The 18,429-nt window shown below is 41.9% G+C and overlaps 2 protein-coding genes across 9 annotated transcripts in view; one reads left to right on the plus strand and one right to left on the minus strand.

Annotated features, from left to right (window-relative positions):
* KMT2C (lysine methyltransferase 2C) overlaps positions 1-18,429 on the minus strand; it is a 294,243-nt gene that overhangs the window by 240,303 nt on the left and 35,511 nt on the right. The window lies entirely within an intron of this gene.
* Positions 15,086-16,532, plus strand: LOC101325274 (hsc70-interacting protein-like). Its single transcript, XM_033862740.2, is given in 4 exon segments — positions 15,086-15,257; positions 15,423-15,545; positions 15,548-15,629; positions 15,631-16,532. Coding segments are annotated over 4 exon segments (1,263 nt in total). The 3' UTR covers positions 16,517-16,532.

The raw sequence follows: 18,429 nt of genomic DNA on the forward strand, positions 1-18,429 counted from the left end.
GATTTCTGCATATTAATTTTGTATCCTGCAACTTTACTGACTTCATGGACGACTTAGTTTTTGGTTTATTTTCTATTTTTTCTACATGTTTTCCATACATGTATGTATACATACATAATTCGTATGTGTATGTAAAAAATATATACCACTGTTTGTAAACCTTAAATTAAGATGGTGGGGCATTTTTATGTTCTTTTGTTGATGAACATTTATAATTTAGATGTATTAATTTTCTTCTGATACAATAAACATTTTTAACTCAACTACTTATAGTTGAATGGCAGTCTTACAAAACCTAAGAAACCTGGGTTTAACGTATGTGTGAGAAAAAATTTTTTCGGTAGGAATGCTAAAACATCTCCCCCCACAGTTCAGGGATCAAACTGTATCATCAGCCACACTGGGGATTCTCACTTTGTCATGGGATAGGCGGCTACTAGACCAGAAACCCTGGGAAAGACTATGTTGATATAAGGCTAAGGGGAAGGGTCAGAGGCCTGGAAACCCTGGGAGGGGAGGGATTATATGACACATGTTATGGGGACTGCTTGGTGTGCATTAGGCACAAAGCACAAACTCGGATGAGGCCGAATGCTCAGGTTCCATCTCACCTCTGCCTCTTACTAGAGTATAACCTTGAGCAAGTCCCTTAACTTCCCCTGCACATCTGCTCATCTGTACAACGGGGACAGTAGCATGCTGGGAACAGTGCCTGGCACCACAGTTAAGTGCTCGTTAGTCATCTACATTTCCTGTCATCATTTCTCCTATGATGCCTAGCACTGTACTGCCTGGACAGCAGCAGTGACTTCTCAACCACTGCAACCAACCACTTTTTTTTTCCAGACAGCCTCCTTTCTAGCCTTGACAGTTACCCAAGCTCTGAAAAGAACAAGAGCCAGGACTCTAGAAGGAGGCCTGAGGCAGAGAGAGAGAAAGAGAGAGAGAGAGAGAGAGAGAGAGAGAGAGTGTGTGTGTGTGTGTGTGTGTGTGTGTGTGTGTTGGCGGCAATGGGGGAAGAAGAAGGGAGCAATATAAGCATTTCAGAAAAGGGCACCATGAGTCACTCTCCACAGTGGTGCCAAAGTGATCCTCATAAGATGTGTTTCTTATGTCATTCACCTGGATAAAAACCTTTCAGTGTCCCTCCATGGCCTTCAGAGTTAAGTCAAAACTCTTCCTTCATCGACTTAAAATCCCCACCATCTCTGCAGCCTCCTACACCAAGCACACTCGGTTCAGCCATAAGAAATCCCCACAGTTACAAATGCACTCACTCCCCAGAGCCTTTGCACATGCTGCTCCCTCTGCCTGGAAAGGAATCACCTCCTCCAGAAGCAAACTGCTATTCAACCTTCAAAACGCAGCTCAAGATCAACTACAGAGCTCTTTCCCAACCTTCAAGCTAAGCACCTCTGTTACATGCTCCCCAGTATGTGTAGAACACTATTTCTGCCACACTGTACCGGTCCCCTACCAGCCGGTGGCTGTGGTGGAATCTTGCCTTTACCTGTTAATTTTCAGATACTTTCCTGCACATTGAGTTATACAGGACAAAATAAGAATAAGAAAAACCTATCAAGCACAGTTGGGAAATGCTCATGAACCAACTCATTACACCACAAACTGATAAAGAAAGAGAAAGAATCAAACATTTGTCCTGCCTCTCCTATATAAACTGTTACACTAGGCAACCAAACAACAGGTGAGGGGGATTTTTCTCTTTATAACAAGCATTCCAGCTAATAAAATGAAGGCATAACAGAACATCACCACTTTACAACCTAGTAAATGAATCAGACCCAGACACTGGTCATCAATAGCTGCCAGTATCACAGAAAGAGACAACCAGACATTATGTGCCTCCAGATGAAAGAATGCACTGCAACATGAGCAGCAGTCACGGAAAATAAAATGGAACTCAAATCTGATCAAGCCTCTAGCTCCAACTACGTACACTTGACCCCTGAATCACCCAGGTTTGAACTAGGCAGGTGCACTTACACATGGATTTTTTCCAGTGAATAAGGTACTGCAGTACTATACAATCTGTAATTGGGTGAATCTGTGGAAGCAGAACCACAGATATGGAGGGCTGGCTTTAAAGTTACACACACACACACAAAAAGAATTTACACACAGAAATTCAACTGTGCAGAGGATTGGCATCCCTAACCCCAAGGTTGTTCAAGGGTGAACTTGAACTTGGAAATACAGAGACTAGAAAGACATGTTAAACCTCAGGGATACAATCAGCAAAATCCAAACAGCAGGAAACTCTCTACAGGGCAAATAACTTGTTCCTTCAACAAATAAATGGCAAGGAAAAAAGGAGGTAGCAACCTATAGAGTAAAAAAGACTTAATCACAATGTGTGGGCCTCATTCAGCTCCTGATTCAAACGAACTGGTTTTGTTTTGTTTTGTTTTTAAATTGAGACACCTGTTAAACTGAACACTCAATATCTGATGGTATTCTGGACTTTAACTGTTAACTATTTTTAGGTATGAGGGTGGTATTTGGGTTTTCTTAAGTCTTTACTTTTTAGAGATACATTCTCAAATATTTATAAATGAAATTATGCCTGCAATTTGTTCCAAAATAACAGAAGAGGAGAAGGGGGTAACAGTATAAATGAAACAACATTGGCCATGTGTTGATGACTGTTTAAGCTAGAAGATGGATACTTTGGGGTTCATTATACTATTCTCTACACACTTGGATATGGGCGAATTTTCTCTAATAGAAAGTTAAAAAAAAAAAACAGGTGGAAAGGGAAAAGGAGTGACTACAAGTCCACTGAATATAAGGGCAAGTGGAGGGAAGGGAAAAAGGATCACAGATGGAGGTGGAGCAACTTGAAAGAAATTATTTTGGCACAAAGAAGACCTCTGCTGAAGAAAAGACACCAAGAGAAGAAAGATTCAGGACACAGCAGGGTCCAGGGGGTTAAATGAAGCTGTGTTTACACAAGACTTTCAGTAGAGCGCACTAAAAGCACAGACCCTGCAGTGAGCACTGCCTGGCTTCAAATCCTAACTCCATGTATGACTCCATCTGTGCCTTAGTTTCCTTGGATGTTAAAAAGAAAAAAAAAAGGATGGTAACAGTCTTTACCTTAGAGGACTTCTTAAAGAATTAAATGAATGAATACAGTTTTAATACACAGTTCTCCTAAAACAGTGCTTCATAGCAGTTCTCAACAAATGTTAACCATTCCCCTCATCATCACCACCCTCCTACCTTCACAGACGGAAACACAGAACCCCCCCACCAAGAGGTAAAGTGACTTGCTTAACAACAACTTTAGAACCATCTTCTAGGCTGAGTACTTACTGCAAAGACTGGCTGGCTATTCACCAAACGCATTTTCCCTGTCCTCCTGGGCAAGCAGCGAGGCTACATTTCCCAACCTCCCTGCCATGTGTCTGAGTTTCTGACGATGAAATGTGGGCAAAAGTGCTGGATACCTCTTCACTACTCCCAGGCCCTACCTCCAAAGCTCCCACACAATCCTGCACCCCTCCCTCCCCCATCTGCCAGGTGGATATCAATGCCCAGGGCAATCTTGGAAGTCATGTGTAGAAGACATCAGAGAACAGATTGACTCAAGTCCCAGTAGAATAAACTATTATTTTCTTAAGCCCCTGAGATTTCAGGGTTTATCTGTTACAGCAGCTGTCATAATTTCAACTAACACAGTACTTTTTATGGACCCATCACATCAATCATCACTCCTCATTTTACAGACAAGAAAACTGAAGCAGGCAGAGGATCATGGTCACACAATTAATTATTAAGTGGTACACCCAGGATTTGAACTAGCACTGCATTAATACAGAGCTCAGGCTCTTAAGCATCTTCTAAGATCATAAGACCAGTAAGTGGAACCAGGAGTGAACACATTTAATACAGAATTTTGCTATGCATTCCTTTAAAAAGAAAAATCACTCTCAGAAGAATAACTGCAGAACAGTGTTATCTTACAGCAAAAAGACAGAAATCAGCTCCCAAAAGTTTAAGTGGGGTTTTACAAGAGACATCAGAATAAGATATTTTTAAAAGACCATGTACATTAAAAAGACCAAACTCCGTTATGCTTGCAAATAGGCATATATAGTACAAGTTTTCAAAAAAATATTTTTTCTTTTTTTTTTGGCCACACCGTGTGGCATGTGGGATCTTAGTTCCCTGACCAGGGATCAAAGCTGTGTCCCTGACGTTGGGAGTGCAGAGTCTTAACCAATGGACCACCAGGGAAGTCCCACAAGTTTAAAATTTTAATTCAGCCTTTCCTATTAGATTTTACCTGAGCCATCCCTACTGACAATTATATAACATGATTTAATAATATTAGTAACTTTTAAAAATAGGATTCAGGGGGACTTCCCTGGTGGCACAGGGGGTAAGATCCCACGCTCCCAATGCAGGGGCCCAGGTTCATCCCTGGTCTGGGAACTAGATCCCACATGCATGCCGCCACTAAGAGTTCGCATGCCGCAACTAAGACCCGGTGCAACGAAAAAAAAAAACTAATTAAAAAAAAAATAGGATTCAGTAAATGGAAAAACACTTTATTTCAATTATCACTGAATTGTACCTACATTATTAATCAACATGTACCTATGAAAAGATGTACAAGATACACTGTTAAGCAAAAGAAGCAAGTTACAGAACAGTGTTTACAGCATAATTCCATTTGTTTTCAAAAAATACATACCTATATCTTTCCTTTTTTTTGTTTTTCCTACATACATACATCTCTTACTTACAAATGAAAAACATCTGGAAAGAAATACAAGAAAGTTTCCAGTGATTACCTCGGAGGAGTAGACCTGCACTTGTGATTTATACCTTTTGTTAGAGTTTGAGTTTATGATGAGGACGTGTACTGTTAGAATTAGAAATACTTTAAGACATATCTATGATTTACAGTAATGTAAACTGATCAAACTCCCCAAATCCCACATTAGCATAATATGTAGAGTGAAGCGTCCAGGTTGGGAGGGAAAAAAAATGTAGCCCTTTATAATGAATATATCATTTGGTCAATTTCACTCATATACACGTATATACATGTGTTTACACATCTGTAAGTAAATCTCTTTTAATACATTTAAAAACACACACACAGGACTCCCCTCGTGGTACAGTGATTAAGAATCCACCTGCCAATGCAGGGGACACGGGTTCGAGCCCTGGTCCGGGAAGATCCCACATGCCACAGAGCAACTAAGCCCGTGTACCACAACTACTGAAGTCCGTGCACCTAGAGCCTGTGCTCCACAAGAGAAGCCACTGCAATGAGAAGCCTGCACACCACAACCAGAGAAAGCCAGCGCGCAGCAATGAAAACACAATGCAGCCAAAAATAAATAAATACATAAATGTATTTTTTTAATACCAGTAAATATTCAAACACGTGCACGTATTTCTTACATATACACCAAAAAAATTTTGGTAGGACAGACCCCAAACTAATGACCACCTGAGAGAAAAGGAAGGCAGGACTGGAGAGAGAAATCGGAGAGAAGTCTAGCATTGGGCTGAGCAACACAGTAGCTACTAGCTACATGTGACTATTTAAACTTAAATTAATTAAAATTAAATACTATTAAAATTCAGCTCCTCAGTCCCACCAGCTCCATTTCCAGCGGCTACCACAGTGAAAAGCATAGATATAGAGCATTTCCATTACTACAGAAAGCACTACTGGACAGCATCGGTCTAAAATACAGCAGAAAGACCTGGATGAAGCCTGACATAAATTTTAAAAGAAGGCAAGACGATGAAGAAAATGTACCTTTCTACCATCCCTGAAAACTGAAAACACAAGAAAAAAGCAGAAATTATGTACAAAGAAACTCAACAACAACAACAAAAAAAAAGAGTTACCTCTTCAGGTGGTATCTACCCAGACTAGGTTAAATTTCTTTTTTTTACTACTAGATTTAGAATAAAAAGGTTTATTTTTTTCACAAACCAGTCTGGTATTTGGGGGACAGAGGGGAATCCAACAGTAAGCATTTTACAACCATCTACTTTAAAACATACAATGGCATTTCTCATCATTTTCTCATCAGAAAAGATTATCCTCAATGATCTCTCCTTGGTAATAATGGTATTCTTACACTTAAAAATAATAAAAGTGGGGAAGTTTTAATTTATAATTCGGATTTAGATTTATAGGATTTCATCTGAATTGGTTTACAATACTAAAAACGTATAATCACAGAAACTTAAGCCCTAAATAGGTTAAAACAATTCTAATGGGCCTGCTTTGACAATTCCATTAGTATTATAAAACCTGCTCTACAACTTTAGTTGATGCATGAAACTTCACTTTAGAAATTCATTTCTAAAACTACCATATTTTGTTGAATACTGTCCCCAGAATTCATGTCCACCTGGAACCTGAGAAATGTGACCTGATTTGGAAATAGGGTCTTTGCAGATGTAATCAAGTTAAGATGAGGTCATACTGGAGTAAGATGAGCCCTAAATCTAGTATGGCCAGTGTCCTTATAAGAGGGTAATTTGGACAAAGAGACACAGACATACAGGGAGAAGGTCTTGTGACAATGGAGACAGACTGGAGTGATGCAGCTGCAACTCAAGGAACACCAAGGACTGCCCAGCAACCACCAGAAACTAAGAGAGAGGCCTGGAGCAGATGTGAGACAGTAAATTTGTTTCTGGTACTCTGTTACAATAGCCCTAGGAAGCTTATACACTACCTTCTTCCCCAGTGTAACAGGCTAACTCAGAGTGCTAGCTAGATTCCTTTCCCCATCACCAGAAAAGTATCTCAACGCCATGTAACAGGTTCACTAATTCAGCTTTTCCTACTTAAGTATAATTGAAAATGAAAAAAAAAACCTAGTTCCTGATACCAGAATATATCTTTGGTCCTGAGACAAATTGAGGATATTCCAATTCACACTCAAGAGATTATCCAAGATAGCCATTTAGTAGGGGAGGAAAAAATAAAGAATAAAAGCTCACCAAAACATTCACAGTAGCATCATTTTAAAAATCAAATGAGTGCAATACTGAGGTATCCTCCCTTACGTGTGCTTACGTAAGTTACCAACAGCATGTGCTGTGGATCCCAAGTCAACCCCTTACTCCAAAATGCCCTCCCTTTTTTGTTTCCCTTTAACCTCTCCCCACTACCACCATTCCTGCCACTGTCTCCCTCCCATAAATCTAGCCTTACCTACCTCTAAATGTCCATCATTCCTGAGCCCCGCTTCCTTCCTCTCTGATACCATACACGTTACCTTCTTTAGAAAGTCTCGTCAGTTATTCGTGCCTATTCTTTCTCTTGTCTCTAATTCACCACAGAACCTTCTGTAATCTGGTTAACAAACCCACTATTCCAGAGAGCAGATAGTCAAATCCATCAGACACTCTCTAAGTCATCTTTATCTCACCCCACAGTTATTCCTAGAACAACCGACACTACTTCATACACAGACCTGCTAGAAATCTATCTCCTGGCTTCGCTGGCCAACTTTACGGTGTTTCCTTCTGACCACCAGTGAAAATACTAACGCTCCCTGGAATACAGCTCCCAATTGCTTCCTTTCACTAGACAGGTTCTTATGCCCTCAACTCCCACCTTCACAGCGGGTCTGGGCTCTAGTCCACACCCACCCTCCACACATCCACATTCCCGGTGAGCATCTTCGCTTGAATGGAACATAGGCACTTTTAGTTCAACAGATCCACAACTCAACCTGTCATCATCTGACTTCTACCCAAATCTGTTCCATCCGCCTAGAAACTTCAATCATTTCACTTTTCTCCCCTTCCTAAATAAGTCCTATTAATTCTACCTCTGAAACCTCTTTTCAGTCTGTTGCCTCTCTGTCATCCCCCGAACTGTCTTCTTCCAGGCAGTCATTCCTCTCTCACCTGCCAACACCCAACCACTTCCAATCTCCCTCGTTTCTCCTCCACACCAATGCAGATACTTTGAAAATGCAAATACGATGCTGCTCCCCTTCTTTCATCCTTCAGTGGTGGCATATTGCAAGCCTTAGAAACAGATACACAAACTTCTTAAAAAAAAAAAAGAAAGAAAGAAAGAAATACAAACTTTTTTTTTAAATAATTTATTTATTTATTTTTGGCTGTGTTGGTCTTTGTTGGTGCACGCGGGCCTTCTCTAGTTGTGTAGAGTGTGGGCTACTCTTCGTTGTGGTGCGCGTGCTTATTGTGGTGGCTTCTCTTGTTGCGGAGCACGGGATCTAGGCTCACGGGCTCAGTACTCATGGCACACGGGCTTAGTTGCTCCGCGGCATGTGGGATCTTCCTGGACCAGGGCTCGAACCCGTGTCCCCTGCATTGGCAGGCAGATTCTTAACCACTGTGCCACCAGGGAAGCCCCACAAACTTCTTAATATGGCATAAAAGACCCTTCATGATGCAACTTATGCCACCAGCTCAGCCTCATCTACTGTCGCTCCTCTCCATGTTATACTTTCACCATATTTAACCTTTTATCATCCCCTTCAAAACTCTCTGCCTTTACATGTGCTATTCCCTCTGCCTGAAATACTCCTTGGACGGTCCTTACAAGCTTCAGTTTAGTGTTACCTCCTCTAGAAAAGCGTTGTGTAAGTCTCAGGGTACAAAGAGCTCCTCCTCTTTTCAGGACTCAGAAGCCTGTCCATATCTCCACTTGTCTCACCACCCTTGCTGGTTCACCCAACTTTAGGGCTGATTGGCAGGGATCTCATCTTATGATGCTGCATACTTCCAATGCCTAACAGAATACCTGACACAGCAGTAAGTACGCAGTAAGGACTGAATGAATAAATCAAACTCATAGGTTGACACACACAAAAAAAGTTTTAGCTCGTCAAGGACTTAAGACAAACATGAAACTAGTCAACTTCACATTAAAGAGGCTTTCGTATATTGGTATTTACATAAACTCATATATACTACACACACACACACACACACACACACACAAATATACCATCACGTCTGGTTCCATATAACAAGTTGATTTCCCCAACCTAGCACAAACCTACAGTAGTAATTCTTTGCTGCTATGTATACTGTTCACATTAAGTTCAAAGAAACTAATTTAATTACCCATAGTTATATAACTTCATATGCTCACAGATATACGAACAGGAACTTCTTCTGGAACTATATAAATACAACAGTCACCAGCAGTTTCAAGGGTAGGGCAGTTACGGGCTGAACTGTGCTCGCCCCAAATTCACATGCCGAAGCCCACACGCCCAGCATCTCAGAGTGTGACTGTATCTGGAGATACAGCCTATAAAGATGTAATGAAGTTAAAAACAGTGTGTTAGAGTGAACCCGAATCCAGTATGACAAATGTCCTTTTAAGAAGGACACAGTGGCACACAGTGGTGGCACAGTGGTTAAGAATCTGCCTGCCAATGCAGGGAACACGGGTTCGATCCCTGGTCCAGGAAGACGCCTCATGCCGTGGAGCAACTAAGACCGTGTACCACAACTACTGAGCCTGTGCTCTAGAGCCCGCGAGCCACAACTACTGAGCCCACGTGCCGCAACTACTGAAGCCCGCATGCCTAGAGCCCATGCTCCACAACGAGAGAAGCCGCCATAATGAGAAGCCCGCGCACCACAACAAAGACCCAACACAGCCAAAAATAAATAAATAAAATAAATAAATTTTTTTTTAAATTAAAAATAGAAATAAGGGCTTCCCTGGTGGCGCAGTGGTTGAGAGTCCGCCTGCCGATGCAGGGGACACAGGTTCATGCCCCGGTCCGGGAAGATCCCACGTGCCGCAGAGCGGCTGGGCCCATGAGCCATGGCCTCTGAGCCTGCGCGTCCCAAGCCTGTGCTCCACAATGGGAGAGGCCACAACAGTGAGAGGCCCGCGTACAGCAAAAAAAAAAAAAAAAAAGAAGTAAAAATTAAAAAAAAAAAAAAAAGAAGAAGAGGAGATGAGAACACGGACAACACAGAGGGATGACCTGGTGAGGACACAGTGAGAAGGCAGCCACCTGCGAGCCAAGGAGAGAGGCCTCATAAGAAACTCAACCTGCTGACACCTTGATCTGGGGCTTCCAGACTCCAAAATTGTGAGAAAATAAGTTTTTGTTGTTTAAGCCACCAGTCTGTGGTATTTTTTTATGACACCCAAGCTAATAGAGGGGGCTTCTGGTTTATAGAATTTAAATTTCTTAATCACGTACATGGAATTTTTTTAAGCCAGCAAGGGTTGCGTGAACAGTGAAGTTGTGGATGTTTTCATTTTCTTCTTCATGCTGGCCTGTATTTACCACCACCACCCCCCAAAAAAAACCATTAAATTAAATGATATAAGAAAATATCCTAGACATCAGAGTTTACCATACACTGGCCACAAAAACTACATTTTATCTTACTATTTATCATTTGAAACAAAATAATGTACTATGTTAAAATACGATATTTTTAATTTTTACCAGCTCCAAAAGGAACTGGTGGAGGTAGAAATTGGAGAGCACTGTTGTTACACATCTCCCTGGAGATTAGAGAACCAACAGTTATAACAAGTACAGAACCTTCCTGTGTTTGTGTTCAGTCATTATAGAAGCTAGGTAACACATAATAGACCCTGTGACTTAGGCACCTTATACATTATCATTTAATTCTCCTAACAACCCAGTGCAACTGAGATTGAGTCCCCCATTTTTCAGATAAGGAAACTCAGGCTCAGAGAGGCTAAGTAACTGGTCAAGGTCATACAGTTAGGAAATGGAAGTACTGAGACTCAAGTCCACATGTCTTAAAATCCCACGCTTCTTGATACTAAGAGTCCTTGAATGCTTAACAGGTATATATTAAACATCTTCTGTATGCACTTGGCTAGACAGAGCTCTGACCCAAGAAACACAGTCACTATTCCAAGGACTTAGAATTTCCTCTTTAACACTTTGTCGAATGTCTATTTCTCCTAACTCCTCAACTAGATTTTAGAGCTCCTCAAAAGAGCTGTAGTAAAAAGAGAAAAACAAAGAGCTTTGAGTCAAAGTCCTGGAAAAATTCTGGCTTTTTCCCACTTACATAAATTAACAAGCTGGATTCTTCATCAGTAAAAGGGTTGTGGATTAAGTAACATATATGAAATTGCTGGGAAGAGTGCCTGGCGCACAGTGGATACTAAATAAACGTTAAGGAGACATGAATATTCATTTACAGCCTTCACAGAATGCAGACCCAGAACTCAAACTTTTTATTTCACCAATACTCTGATTCCTCCAATGGCCTCTTCGGGATTCAAAGATTCCACTCATCATCACTCTCTCTATCCCACCCATCTACACTACATACCACTTAACATTCAAAGCAGAAAAACGAACATTCTGTATCTTCTTTATACCATGGTCTTTTAGAGTAGTGGTCTCCAAAGCAGAATGCACATAACACACTTAAATGTCCCAATCACAGGCCTGCAAATCCTACAACTTGAGATTAATAAGGAATGTGAAATTTAGCTCTCCTAAAGTTTAGCAACCCGTATTAATATAAGGACTGTGATAGACGTACACTATTTATTTCAAAAAGAAAAATAAAAAGGATACAGATGTTGAGAGCAAGGATTCAAATTCTTACTAATGGAGGCATGATTCAAATATGTTTGGGACTTCCCTGGTGGCACAGTGATTAAGAATCCTCTGCCAATGCAGGGGACATGGGTTCGAGCCCTGTTCCGGGAAAATCCCACGTGCCGCGGAGCAACAAAGCCCGTGCACCACAACTACTAAGCCTGCGCTCTAGAGCCCGCGAGCCACAACAACTGAGCCTTCACGCCACAACTACTGAAGCCCGCATGCCTAGAGCCCATGCTCCACAACAAGAGAAGCCACCGCAATGAGAAGCCCACGCACCGCAACGAAGAGTAGCCCCCACTCACCGCAACTAGAGAAAGCCCGTGTGCAGCAACAAAGACCCAATGCAGCCAAAACCAAATAAATAAAATAAATAAATTTTTTAAAATAAATAATAATTTTTTAAAAAAGAAAAAGAAAACAAATATAAGTTTGGAGACAACTGCTTTACAGCCACAATTGTATCATTAGTTATGGTTAAATTCAATGTGGGAACGATGATATACAGTATATTGTATTTTATTAACACTGAACACTTTACAAATGGGCCGAGCAATTTCGCAGGTCTGTGCCACCAATCCTTAAGTTGCTCCTTCTGCCTAGATACGCACTAGCACGTAACTCCTACACTTCTCCTATACATTCATCTCACCATGGAGTCTTTACAGATCCGCACAGTGACAGGTGGTTAGTAATCACGACAAATCTAAAGCTACAAGGTTCTAAGTCAAATTATAATACAGGGCCAGTATAAGGAAAACTTTATGTACCTTTCTCTTGCTCTAAGACATAACTTCATTAAGAATAAAACAATCTTGGGCTTCCCTGGTGGTGCAGTGGTTGAGAGTCCGCCTGACGATGCAGGGGACACGGGTTCGTGCCCCGGTCCGGGAAGATCCCACATGCCGCGGAGCAGCTGGGCCCGTGAGCCGTGGCCGCTGAGCCTGCGCGTCCGGAGCCTGTGCTCCGCAACGGGAGAGGCCACAACAGTGAGAGGCCCGCATACCGGGGGGAAAAAAAAAAAAAGAATAAAACAATCTTGAGACCTCCCTGGTGCTCCAGTGGTTAAGACTCCGCACTCCCAATGCAGCAATGCAGGGGGCCCGGGTTCAATCCCTGGTCAGGGAACTAGATCCCACATGCTGCAGCTAAGATCCCGCATGCCGCAACTAAAAAGGTCCCGCACGCAGCCAAACTCTAAAAAAAGAATAAAACAATCTTATTTACGATTACACTCCCCTCCGCACCTACTGGAAAAACATTCCTCTAGGCAACTTTTGATCAAAAGGCATACACTGTATTTAATATGCACTAAATTGATTTTCCTTGTAAATCTACACTTAAACCATTCCCCCAAAAAAGTATCCCGCACAAAAAAGGACATTAAGTGAATGTGAATTTATTTTGAGCCCTAAACCCCTAAATTCCCAACAACTACTGTAACGGTGTTGTAACTCTACTTGAATTATGGTACAGAAACTAAACCAGTGACTCCTTAGAGAATCTCCTGATTTTAAGCACAGAACTTGGAACTTAGAAATTGTTCTAATATCCTACCAAAAGTATATTAAAGTGAACACTTTGGAAATAGAAAACTAAATATATTTTCACTTGCTTGCACTGAATTCCCTCTCTTGGCTATGCCTTGATAAGAAGTTATCATGCAACAACTGTAAATGTACCTCACCTATCTGTACCCACCCCCACCCCATGCATCAACACAAGGGAGCCTTGGAAAGGCCTGAGAGCTCCAGCTGAACTGTGGAAACGATCCAAACTCGTATACTCACAATCGCTTTTTTAACAATGACGTGTGCAGAGGGGGGAAAAAATAGAGGTTTTTACAATATACCTTCCATAATACCTCACAGCTACTTCACAATGACCCTACTTCTCCACTTGATTAGTTATTAGTAATCCACCCTTAGTCAAAGGTAAAAACGAAGGGCTATGGAATTGTTCATCATTTCCTCTTAAGTCTCTTAAAGGCAGTGTTCTTAGAATTCCACATTCATGATCTCATTGAAAACTCAGGGCTGAATTAACTTGCCTCAAGCCACATCAGAACCACCACACTGTACAACTCCAGGAAGCAGCATTTGCATTGTGTTTGATGGGAATGCCATCCCTAGCACAACAGGAAGGGAGCTGTGCAATGAAGCGGTCTGGGTCACACCACTAGTAAGCAGTGGAGGTGAAGCTCAAAACTCTGCTGTGACTGAGGAGGAAGAGCACACGCCCCCCATGTTGGAGGATGGACAATTAATCATATAATAAAATAAAATTCTCTTGTTATAATAAGCCAGTTATCAGCTTTGTTGGTGAAGGAAGGGAGGGAGTGAGGGAGGGAGAAGACAGTAGACAATGACCACTGAAGAGAGAAGCAAGAAGAAACTGTAAGAAGAAAACCTTACTGAAGACTCTGCCTCTGATGAAGCTGCACATCTTCAGTGGTAGGAGGCAGTAACAAGAGAGAGATCTATGGGGCACAGAGGAATCAGGTGGTTCTGTTTTTCCCATCCACCCCACTGCTGCCCTTGCAAGACCCCAAATGAGTTTTATAAAGAATGACTAGCCAGCATTCAGGTTAAAATGACACTTGCACCTAGAGTAGGAAAAACTATAAATTATGCATCAGTCTCCACATTCACCTGCCCCCACTTGTAACTTTGAAAGGATTCATTTATTTCAAAATTAGAAAACTGATCGGAGTAAAAAACCTCATTAAAATATATGGCTTGGAAATATTTAGAATCTACTATTACAAGAGCTTATTTTCTTAACATGCAAAGAGTATTTACAAGTCACTTTAAAAAAAAAAATGTTTTAAAAGGATGACCAACCCAACAGAAAAGTGGGCAGTGACATACGGATGCCACTACTGTTACCCAACCAGCAGCCACTCCACCCCCCACCCCACCCCCACCAACTTGTTCTTGCTGTCAGAGGCCACCTCCCATTATAAGGCCTCAGAGGAACAGATGTTGGCTTTCCCGGCCTCACTTGTACCTACAACAGGAATACATGGCCAATCACAGCCAAGAGGATCCAAGGGGAAATCTGCTGAGAGCATCCAGGAAAGGTTTTTGTTCCAAATAAAATAGACGTACACGAAGAGATAGACCACATCTTTACGGCGCTGGTCACATGGGCTACCAGAAACGTTAACATCACTCCTCTCTTCTTCTCACATCTCACACCCAACTCCTTTCAGATCCTTTCAGCTCTACCTTCAAAATATATACAGAATCACTTCTCTGACGTCTATCTTTTTCCAAAATACCTCTCACCTGACTGCTTGCAATATTTTCGTAACTACCAAGCCTGCTTCAGCCTTTATCCCCTTCATCCTAGTCTCAACACAGCAGCCAGCATGAACCTTTCAAAGTCTTAGTCAGATAAGGTCTGCCCTCTGCTCAAAAGCCCCCAAAGGTATCTCATCTCACCGGGAATAAAAGCCAAAAGATCTCACAATGGTCTACAAGGCCCTGCACGCTCTGACTTCCTGCCCCCCCTCTCTGCCAGCCATCACTCAGCTCTGCCACCCGCCCCAGCTCTCCTTCCAGGTCTTTGAAGGCGCCAGCTCACTCCTGCCCCGGGCCTGTGTGCTTGGGAGAGGCCCTCTGTCTGAGATGCTCTTCCACCGTACCTCTTGCCCTTGCACTCCTACTACCTTTGAGACTCCACTCAAAGGTCACTGCATTGAAGCCTTCCCTGATCACGTCATTAAAATAACCCAATTCAGCCTCGCCCTTCCCCCTGCATTGCTTTATTTTTCTCCGTAACACTTAACATTGGGCCTGGAATCAGGCCGCAGCCTCACCGCGCCCGCCGCCTCCGGACCATGGACCCCCCGCAAAGTGAGCGAGCTTCGAGCCTTCACGAAAATGTGCAAGCAGGACCCAAGCGTTCTGCACACGGAGGAAATGCGCTTCCTGAGTGGGTGGAGAGCATGGGGGGTAAAATACCACCTGCTACTCATAAAACTAAATTGGAAGAAAATACCAAGGAAGAAAAAAGATAGTAAGAAGGCGGAGAAAAACATAAAGACAGATGAACCATCAAGTGAGGAAAGTGATCTAGAAATTGACAATGAAGGTGTGACTGAACCAGACACTGATGCCCCTCAAGAAATGGGAGATGAAAGCGTAGAGATAACTGAGGAGATGATGGATCAGGCAAATGATAAAAAAGTAGCTGCCACTGATGCCCTAAATGATGGTGACCTACAGAAATCCATTGACTTGTTCACAGATGCCATCAAGCTAAATCCTCGTTTGGCCATTCTGTATGGCAAGAGAGCAAGTGTCTTCATCAAATTACAGAAGCCAAATGCTGCCATCCGAGACTGTGACAGAGCTATTGAAGTAAATCCTGATTCTGCTCAGCCACACAAGTGGCGAGGGGAAGCACACAGACTTTTGGGCCACTGGGAAGAAGCTGCTCATGATCTAGCCCTTGCCTATAAGACGGATTATGATGAAGATGCTAGTGCAATGCTGAAAGAAGTTCAACCAAGGGCCCAGAAAATTGCTGAACATCGGGGAAAGTATGAGCAAAAACGTGAAGAGCGAGAGATCAAAGAAAGAACAGAAAGGGTCAGGAAGGCTCAGGGAGAACACGCAAGAGCCCCGAGGGAGGAAGAGGCCAGAGGACAATCACGGGCTCAGTGCGGCTCTTTTCCAGGTGGAATGGGAGGGGGCATGCCTGGAATGGCAGGAATGCCTGGGCTCAATGAAATTCTTAGTGATCCAGAGGTTCTTGCAGCCATGCAGGATCCAGAAGTTATGGTGGCCTTCCAGGATGTGGCTCAGAACCCGGCAAATACGTCAAAATATCAGAGCAACTCAAAGGTTATGAATCTCATCAGTAAACTGTCGGCCACATTTGGAGGTCAAGCATAATGCCCTTCTGACAAATAAAGCCCCTGCTGAAGGAAAAGCAACTTAGATCACCTAATGGATGTCGCAATAATACAAACCAGTGTACCTCTGACCTTCTCAGGAAGAAAGCTAGGGTGCTTTGAAGATAATCCCTACCCCTCTGCCCCAAATGCAGCTGAAACATTTTTACAGTGGTTTGCCATTAGGGTATTCATTCAGATAATGTTTTCTTCCTAGAAATTAAAAACTTTAAACAATTTTTAAACTTAAAAATATTTAAAACAAATTAAAATGGTGTGTTAATTACTACATTTTTCTTTACTAATCATTTTTTTTCCTTTGAATTAATTAGGCAAGGAAGATACTTCAGTATGGAAGGTTTATTGTTCAAGTTTGAGTGAAATAAAGATTTATTAGTGGGAAGATCATTTAAGTAGATAAAGTTTGAGTTGGATATATGGTCACTGAAGCATTTTGACTTGTCTTTTTAATTGCTTTATTATTATTATTTTTAATGATTTGCTTTCATGAAACTACTGAGACACCAGTATTGCAGTAGGACCTGGGTAGGGACTGGAAGTACTTGGCAGGGCAGCAGCAATCTTACTACATTTTCCATAATGTGTACCCTTGTGCAGATGCATTTAAATCTTACACTGTGGTGAAGGCATGATTTTTATACTGCTGCAGTAAAATTGGATTACTTAGTTCTGTTCTTGTCTGATATCTAAAATAAATGTTTCATATTTCCACATTAAAAAAAAAACACTTAACATCTTACTGAACATTCTACCTCCTTGCTCGCCTCCTCCCCTACCCCCACCAAACTGTAAGCTTTCAGAGGGCAGTAAACATGGCCTGTTTTGTTCACTGCTGTTATTTCCCATAGCTACAGACTACTCCTGGTAAATTATACGTGTTCAATAATTATTTAAGTGAATTATTGAAGTGAATATTCAACAAGCTGAAGATTTTTTTTAACTTTATTGAGGTATAATTGCTTTACAATGTGTGTTAGTTTCTGCTTTATAACAAAGTGAATCAGCTATACATATACATATATCCCCATATCTCCCCCCTCTTGCATCTCCCTCCCACCCTCCCTATCCCACCCCTCTAGGTGGTCACAAAGCACGGAGCTGATCTCGCTGTTCTACGCAGCTGCTTCCCACTAGCTATCTATTTCACATTTGGTAGTGTATGTATGTCCATGCCACTTTCTCACTTCACCCCAGCTTACCCTTCCCCATCCCCATGTCCTCGTCCATTCTCTAGGTCTGCGTCTTTATTCCTGTCCTGCCCCTAGGTTCTTCAGAACCTTTTTTTTTTTTTACGATTCCATATACATGTGTTAGCATATGGTATTTGTTTTTCTCTTTCTGACTTACTTCAATGCGTATGACAGACTCTAGGTCCATCCACCTTACTACAAATAACTTAATTTCGTTTCTTTGTATGGCTGAGTAATATTCCACTGTATATATGTGCCACATCTTCTTTATCCATTCATCTGTTGATGGAAAGTTAGGTTGCTTCCATGTCCTGGCTATTGTAAATAGTGCTGCAATGAACACTGTGGTACATGACTCTTTTTGAATTATGGTTTTCTCAGGATATATGCCAGTAGTGGGATTGCTGGGTCGTATGGCAATTCTATTTTTAGTTTTTTAAGGAACCTCCATACTGTGCTCCAGAGTGGCTGTATCAATTTACATTCCCACCAACAGTGCAACAGGGTTCCCTATTCTCCACACCCTCTCCAGAATTTATTGTTTATAGATTTTTTGATGATGGCCATTCTGACCGGTATGAGGTGATACCTCATTGTAGTTTCGATTTTCATTTCTCTAATGATTAGTGACATTGAGCATCCCTTCATGTGTTTGCTGGCCATCTGTATATCTTTTTGGTAGAAATGTCTACTTAGATCTTCT

Source organism: Tursiops truncatus, chromosome 9 (genome assembly GCF_011762595.2).
Source record: "Tursiops truncatus isolate mTurTru1 chromosome 9, mTurTru1.mat.Y, whole genome shotgun sequence".
NCBI classification, from domain to species: Eukaryota; Metazoa; Chordata; class Mammalia; order Artiodactyla; family Delphinidae; genus Tursiops; species Tursiops truncatus.